The sequence below is a fragment of the Bufo gargarizans genome, chromosome 6 (assembly GCF_014858855.1).
Source record: "Bufo gargarizans isolate SCDJY-AF-19 chromosome 6, ASM1485885v1, whole genome shotgun sequence".
Classification (NCBI taxonomy): domain Eukaryota; kingdom Metazoa; phylum Chordata; class Amphibia; order Anura; family Bufonidae; genus Bufo; species Bufo gargarizans.
The window spans coordinates 36,041,163-36,049,921 of record NC_058085.1 but is presented as its reverse complement, the minus strand read 5'-3'; the positions used below and the strand labels follow the sequence as shown (position 1 = coordinate 36,049,921).

The following is an 8,759-nucleotide window of genomic DNA, read 5'->3' as shown; positions in this document are numbered from 1 at the left end:
AATAGCGTTATCGCCACTAACCCTCTGTGTGGATTCATCAAAGTTTTTTAAAACCTCACAGAGGTCTGACATCAATGCCCACTCCTTGCTTGTGAATAGTGGCAGTTGACTCGAAAGGTGATGACCATGTTGCAGCTGGTATTCCACAACTGCCCTCTGCTGATCACAAAGCCTGGCCAACATGTGGAATGTAGAGTTCCAGCACGTGCTCACGTCGCACAACAGTCAGTGAGCTGCAGCGTTGACAGACCGGCTGAAGCTGTGGACGACTTGCGGAAATGGGCACACACGTGGTGCGCCTTCACTAGTAGCTCTGGCAAATTGGGGTAGGTTTTGATAAACCACTGAACCACTAAGTTTAAGACGTGGGCTAGGCATGGGATGTGTGTCAGGTTGCCGAGCTCCAAAGCCGCCACCAAGTTACGGCCATTGTCAGACACAACCATGCCTGGTTGTAGGTTGAGTGGCGAGAGCCACAGCTCAGTCTGGTCCTTTATACCCTGCCACAGCTCTGCGGTGGTGTGCTGTTTGATCCCTAAGCAGAGCAACTTCAGCATGGCCTGTTGATGCTTGCCTACACCAGTGCTACACTGCTTCGAGCTAGCGACTGATGACTGACTGCTGCTGGAGGGGGAAGTGGAGGATGAGGCGGCGGAGGAGGAGAAGTGGGGGTTTGAGCCAGTAACATAGCTGCTGGCAGAGACCCTGATGGACGTATGGCCCGCAATCCTGGGCATGGGTTGGTCAGGGCACGGGTGATGTTCTGGGACACATGCTGGTGTAAGGCGGGCACGGCACACCGAAAAAAATAGTGGTGGCTGGGGACTGCGTACCGAGGGACGGCCGCCGACATCAGGCTGCAGAAGGCCTCAGTGTCTCACAAGCCTAAATGGCAACATTTCAAGGACCAGTAATTTCGAAAGTTGCGCATTTAGTGCTATGGCCTGTGGGTGGGTGGGTATTTACGCTTGCCTTCAAATGATTGTGTTATGGACATTTGGACACTGCGCTAGGACAGGAAAGTGGATGTTTTTGCTGATGGTTCATGCGACGGTCTAGGTGCAGGATGAGGGGCATCCGGGCCTGTGCCTTCTACAGGGGATTGGCCCGCAGTGCGTAACACAGGGGAAAAGGAGGCAGTGGTGTGACCCGCAGACCCAGATTGTGGACCCAGGCATTCGGCCCACTTATTAGGGTGCTTGGATGCCATGTGGCGGATCATGCTGGTGGTGGTGAGGTTGCTAGTGTTCACGCCCCGGCTCATTTTGGTACGGCACAGGTTGCAAACTACCACTCTTTCTTTAAAAAAGTGCCATACTGTGGAACACTTACCTTTTGGCAAGGTAGATTTACGCATAAGGGTGCTCGGTGTAACGGTTGCGGGCCTGTTTGGTGTGGGCCGACTTCTCCCTTTTGCAACCCCACTGTCTCTTCCAGCCTGTTGCGGTGCTGCGGATCCCTCCCCTCTGTACTGCTGTCTTCGCTCGGCTTTTCACCTTCCCATGTTGGGTCAGTGACCTCATCGCCAACCACCTCCTCTTCCACTTCCTCACTCTGCTCATCCTCCTGACTTGACCTAACCACAACCTAAGTGATTGACAACTGTGTCTCATCATCATCCACCAAGATAGCTGTTCACCACCGTCATCTTCTTGAGACTGTGAAGGCTCAAGAGGTTGGGAATCAGGGCACAATATCTCTGGTCCCTCTTCAAGTGTGCTGGGTGCGAGGGCCAACTGTAATAGTGGCACTGGAAAGAGCTCCTCGGAATATCAGAGTGTGGGATCACTCGTTTGGCAAGCCTCTCCATGGTGGGAGGAAGGATGATCAGAGTGAGGATTCGGTTGACCAGACTCTTGGCTACAGAGACTAGACTTGGTGGAAGAGGGGGTGGTGCTTAACCGACTGGAACCATTATCTTCAGCAATCCAACCGACCAACTGTTTGCACTGGTCCGACTTGGACAGTGTTGTCCTGCTCCGCCCAGCTAAGTTGGACATTAAGCTGGGTACGGTGGATATAGCACCTGATGACGCGTTCCGGCCAGCCAATCCCTGTAATGCCAGCAGCCAACATGGCTACTGGCATTACAGTGATTGCTGTACTTACGTGCACGTTTATTGGCTGCTTAGTAGCCGCGAAACGTGCGGGGAGGAGACTCGAGCATGGTCATGTGCCGAGCATAGCCATGCTCGAGCCGAGCATGCTCGGTCATCACTAGTCATTAACTTATCCCAAGTTACGCTGACAGAAGACCTATGTGCTGTCTTATCCTTAGTATTGAATTTTGTTCCCACAAGGGACTTTGATTTATTTACCACGATTTTGGATGTTAAAAAATTTGTACACAATCTAACCCTTAGGAGACACTTTTCTGTAACACTTACCAACAGTAAGACAGAAAAGACAAATAGGGAGCTGATCTTGAACGAATATACTGGTCTCTCCTTTCAGGAACAAATGTCTTTAGTCAGTCTTATTGATTTACAAATAGGAAATGCCAGTTTTTTCCCTACAGCTATAGGGCAAGAACTTAAAACTACTAATACAAAATATTATCCTGTGAAATCACATCCAGAAAGTATGGATATTTTCAGGAGGTTCTTGAGAGGGAGCTTACTACAATACACAAGCGTAAACACAATACAAAATACAATCTTACTAGGGAACAAAGGGCAGCACTTAAACAATTGGAAGATCGCTCTGATCTTGTTATAAAAATGGCGGACAAAGGTGGGTCAGTAGTGGTGATGGACAAAGAGGTTTCCAACAGATGGAAATAGCCATGGAATTGATAGAACGACTGAGTTACCCTCCAGAGAAATTAGACACAGCCCTTGATACGGCGAGGAAGTTTTCCCAGAGTGATCTCCTTACCAGTAGAAATAGAGCTCCAGATGGAAGTGAGTTCAGTAATGAAGGACAGATCAAGAAAAAGAGGTTTGTGTTTTCCTTTAAATTCAGCCCGATGGCTGAGGTTATAAGGAAGACTATATATAGACATTAGGAGATTCTTAGAAGGGATTGTGCACTTACAGAATATGCGGATAGACCATTGATCACCTTTAGAAAGAGTCACACCATTAGGGACAGATTGGTGAGAAGCCGTTTTATCCAGGACACAAACTGCAGTTGTTTACATGAGAGAAGACCCAAAGGCAATTACAAATGTGGTAATTGTTCTTTTTGCAGGTTTAATTCTCAGAAGACCATCCTTAACATTGGAGGTATACAACATAGGGTTTAGCAATAGCATTACAATATGTTTTTGTACTTTATTTGGTTCGCAGAGAGCTGTTGCATTATATGTTGTGTTGCCAACTTGACGATGGCATACTGGGAGAAACGCTTCATTTCTTCTGGGTATAATCAATTTTCGGGAGGTATGGCAGATACATCGATGATTTTCTATTTGGTGCGGCGATGTGTCTGCCATACCAGACTTTGTCAAATACGTGAATAACAATCCATATAATTTAAAATTTACCCACCATATGGATATACAATTGGTTTGTTTTCTTGATTTGAGGTTGACGGGAATTATAAATCAGTATATCTATACAGAGGCTTATTGCAAGGAGGTCTTGGGTAACAATATTTTAAAGGCAACCAGCCACCATTCTATGCACACAATTAAGGCCATACCGGTAGGTGAGTTTATTCGGGCACATAGGAATTCCAGTACTGATATTGCTTTTCAGAGCGAACGTCAGCAAATATGGGACCAGTTGAAGCGTAGGGGCTATGCTAACTGGATGTTGTACAGAGCCCTGAATATTGCCCAAAGTAAAAAGAGGAGGGACTTATTGTTTAAATAAAAAAGGAAGGTGTCAACCTAAAGGGCAGTAGAAACTATAGAGAAACCTACACTTGTCCTCACCTACAGTAGACAGTTTCCCCAAATAGAACAAGCGATACGTAAATGCCTCCTGATTTTATATGAGGATAATATTTTATACAATGTCCTCAAGAACGGCTATAGAATTGTGCCGAGGAGACCAAGTATGCTAGCAAATAGGTTATCCCCTTCACTCTTTACACGGACTCTCAGTATTCCAAAAGATAACTGGATCAAATATCAAGGTTTTACTAGATGTAGGACACACCCCTGTAAAACCTGCATATATGCGCAAATAACTACGTTTTTTGATGATGCCACACACACTGAAAGCTTCCCCATCAAAAGTTATATAAACTGCAACACTGCGGGGGTGATGTATATAATCAAATGTACTACCTGTGACATCATGTATGTAGGTAGCACAAGCAGGAAATTCAAAGCTAGATTGAATTACGTTACTAATCCCCAGGCGACAGGTGTTTCAAGTGTGGCTAGTCATTTTATTAATAAACATAATAGGAACACTGATAGTCTCTGCATATTGGATCCTCAAATTGAAGACTCACTATCCCATGGGACTCAATCTAAGGAAAGAGCTCATGTACTTATATCAATGTTAGGCCTCCTGCACACGACCGTTGTGTGCACCCGTGGCCGTTGGCCCGTGTAACGTTTTTTTCTGCGGTCCCATTGACTTTCAATGGGTCCGTTAAAAACTCGGCTACTGCACCGTTTTGTCACCCGCGTCCGTGACCCGTGTTTCTTGCCCGTCAAAAAATATAACCTGTCCTATTTTTTTCACGGCTAACGGGTCGCGGCCCCATTCAAGTGAATGGGGCCGTGAAAAACGCGGTTGCACACCCGTTTGTCATCCGCGTCCGCGCCCGCTCCGCGCCCGTTTTATTTCTTCTTATGGCATGGGCAAATTGTCTGGCCAAACTTGTGGCGATAAATTGAAAAAAAAAAGACAGGAAGTTTTAGGTGACAGGATATGCAAATTTCTAGACATCTGTGGTAAACAGCTTGTGTGAGGAGAAGCAGCCATTTCAGGAGGATTATTAATCTCATCCACCATGCCTCGCTGGGATGTCGAAAAACTGATTACACTCGTCCAGGAGAGGCCCGAGCTGTGGGATACCCGGCAAAATGCCTATAGCGACAGACTGAAAAAAGATGCTTTGTGGGAGAAAGTGGCACGGAGCATGCGGCGAAGTGAATGGGCCAAGGCTGATAGCCGAGGCCGGGCCGAATTAGGTAAGTGTTATCACTGTAGTTGTGCTGTCCTTGCCCTCTGTGTGGCCCTAATATATAGTTTGAATGTCCCAGAGGTGACAATAGTGTTTTCAGGGTGGTCCAGCCTCCTTTTGCCTAAAGGCCTGTACATGGTTTATTAATGTGCCGTCTATTTTTCCCCTTTCTTAATTTTTTACCTCACAATTGTCTTCTATGTCATTTTTAAACAGTGAAACAAACGAAAACCCGCTGGGCGAGCTGCCGGGACCAGTTCCGGCGGGAGCTGACCAGCAAAGGCCGGAGTGGGGAGGGATCATCGACCAAACGTGCCTATATTTATACGGCCCAGTTACAGTTTCTGCGGCCAGTAATGGAACTGAGGCCGTAAGTATTTTTTACGTTCTTTTCAAACGGTGTCATATTTTCACACTTACATTTTTTAAAGGCAAGCTAAAGTGTTTCTGAAACTAATGGATACAGTTTTGTTGTTCTATTGAAGACCTATACTTTCTGTAGGGCAGCCATGTCAAAACTGACTACATCCAGCTCTTTAACAACTGAAACTCCCAGCATGATAGAATAGCTGAAAGCTACTCGGTCCTGCTTGGAGTTGTAGTTGGGCATCAGCTGGAGGGCAACAGTTTGTACATGCCTTGTGTTGGTTGCCTACATCATTTTAGTGGTGTAGTCAAACCAGGGGCAACCGCTTATGAGATGAATGATAAGACGACACGTGAAGTGTGCAGATGGCGGCTCCTTTCTCAGTTTTGTTTGTGTTGAAGCATTTTTTGTTCCCTCCTGGAACATAGATGATTCCACTTGGAACCAGAAAAGCAAATACAGATGACACTTGCGCACTGCACGTATTATTTCCTCATACAGTAGATCATCGTGTATGTCGGCTCCTAGTCACACCCCAATGGTTAAAAAAGCATTCCAAAACCCACCTGTTTTAATGGGAGCCCGGACTAGGGTTTTTTTGGAAAAATATTTTTGGGCGACATGAGATTTGTCCCATAACGACATATTATCACATTTCGGAATGTTTGGGAAATGGGTACCCTTTATGTACTGGCATAGTAATTTATATTGCTGAAATGGTTTTGCACCAAACCCCCACATGGTTTCCTTACATTGCTCCTATGAACTGTCAATCACCACATCCTAGGCTAAAGTGTGAAGCTGAGGTTGCAACTACGCAAGAGCAGCACGATTACAACTAGTACTCTCACCATGGTCAAGTGTGGCCTGGTACATGTTGTTTCTCTGAAAATGAGGTTCTACTAGGTTCAAATTACAATTTGTATCTTTACATGTTGGTAGCGGGGCACATACAGATGATTTGGCCTCATTTTCAGCACTGGTTTTGGTCCTTGAATGAGGACTCCTCTTCAGAGGCTGGACAGCTCCAAGCAGCAAACAATGTTTGCCCATTTCAGAAACAATAGGCCTTTACAAGACTTATCCCATTAATAGATCCAAATGCCATTCAAAAGGGATTTCCACATTTCACATTGAAGCAGTTAGTCGTTGTGTAATTTCTAATCTCTGATGGTATGCTGCCACTCCGTATATATATATTGTATTTGCACGGTTGCTTTGCACAGAATGAAATCTATGTGCTTTTGTAATGTTGAAATCAAATGACCTAATGTGTTTTTTTTTGGTTTTTATTTTAATACAGTACTGTGGACAGTCTGGATCCCTCACAAGATTCCGACACGTCGGCCAGTGAACCCCCTGCAGGATTTTCTCCCCAGGCAACTCCTTCGCCAACGCCGGCTGAGGACCCTGAGGACTCCACGCTGGCCGAGGACCCCCTACCACCTTGCAGTCCACCACGGATTGTCCAGCCCCAGCCCAGACGGCGCCGCCAACTCCCTCCCTCTACCTCTGGGCCAGAGAGTCGGGAGGCTATTGATTCCCGCCTCATAGAATTTCTGGCCCAGAGGAGGAGTGAAGGAGTGGAGGAGAAAACATTACGGGGCTTAGGACAGCTATTGAGGCATGTCACTCCTTTAGAGCCTTGCGTCCTTAGCGGTCGTACTTAAAATGTTTGCTATTCCTAACCATGGGGACATTCTGGGCAAGCTAAATGCCATGAAAGTGGACCTTGAGAATGCCGCACAGCAGCAAAGTGCCGGGCCATTTGAAGGTGCGCCACAAGCATCACAAGGTCCAGCATACCACCCACAACCCCACTATGGACTCCCCCAGGGCCCAATGCATCAAGTGGGTCAGCCCCTTTACCCGGGCAGTTTCACATCTGGGGGACCTCAACAGGCCAATGTCAGGCCACGGTCCACGTTTACTCCTGGATCATTTACTCAGGACCTTCTGAATTTGTAAGCCAGTTTAATGTTTCCGTTACAAGCACTTTATATGTTTTTCACTAAAATGTTGGGGCCATTGGCTTCCTTATTATGTTTAGCTCAATCTTAAACATAAATGTTGTTTGGGCCAAAAAGTAGTCGACTGTTTTTTTATTGTGCACGCTACAGAAAACATTTACTTTGACCAATTTCGATTGAAAAAAGAAACACCACACACTTTTCCTCACTAAGCAACACTTTATTTGGGTGAGCAACATGTTTATTTGGGGATATGGTCATGATGAGGTATTAGAAAATTTTTGGGACTACACTAAATAAAAAAGAAAAGATGTTAAAGTCTATTTAGATTTAGACCATAACATCAATTCTATCACGTTAGATGCATATTTAAATGTGTGAGGTCCAAAAAATCTCAGCCCGCAAGCCCACGTCAAGGGTCCTCATTATCTTGCGAGTCCCTACACTCAACTACAATACTAAATTTCAGGAATCTATCTAGAAAATAACAAAAAACTAAAGAGCCCATAAGATTTCAAAAACTGCCACGAATAGCATCCCTCTGCCACGGCACGGACCCCTCTGGACTTGAAAAGTAGTCTGCATAGAGTTCCCGAACTGCAATGCCTGCAGTCCCAGGTCGTCTATGCAGGGTCCTTTCCAAATCCAAATCTGAAGTCGTAGGAAGATCTTCCATGTCAACAGAAGAGGAAGCCTCGTGAATCCTGGTGAAGTTGTGGAGAACAACACAAGCTTGAATCACCAGGGTAGCATTCTCCGGAGCCATCTGTATGGATGACAAAAACACCCTCCACTTGCTAGAGAGTATTCCGAAAGCGCACTCCACATACCGACGGGCACGAGTCAACCGGTAGTTGAAGATACGCCTCCTGACATCCAAACCACGCTTTGGAAAGGGCCGCATAACATGTGGAGTCAATGCAAACCCTTCATCCGCCACGATGACAAATGGCGCCGGCGGACCTGCATATCCGGGCAGTCTTCTGGACTCGGGCAGGGCAAGCTGGTTGGCACGAAGCCGGTCACCCATTCTAGAAGCACTAAAGATGCGAGCATCCGCAGTACTTCCATAGGCCCCGATATCTACCATTATAAACCGGTAGTTACTGTCGGCAACAGCCATCAGCACTACCGAGAAAAACTGTTTATAATTGAAGAAACGGCTCCCTGAGTGTGGCGGCTTCTTCACACGGATGTGCTTGCCATCCATTGCCCCGATGCAGTTAGGAAACTGCGCGGAATCTTGGAAACCCTCTGCGATCCGAAGCCAATCCTCCACCTTGGGCTGCGGCATCACCGTCTCTCGAGTTGCTGCCACATGACATGGCAAGTGT

The 8,759-nt window shown here is 46.3% G+C and overlaps 1 protein-coding gene across 1 annotated transcript; it reads left to right on the top strand.

Annotated features, from left to right (window-relative positions):
• The first annotated feature begins 4,914 nt into the window (after window positions 1-4,914).
• On the top strand, window positions 4,915-7,476 carry LOC122941943. Its single transcript, XM_044299440.1, has 3 exons — window positions 4,915-5,095; window positions 5,305-5,458; window positions 6,759-7,476. Exons 1-3 carry the CDS (start codon window positions 4,915-4,917, stop codon window positions 7,123-7,125), a joined length of 702 nt encoding a protein of 233 aa, XP_044155375.1. The 3' UTR covers window positions 7,126-7,476.
• The last annotated feature ends 1,283 nt before the right edge of the window (window positions 7,477-8,759 follow it).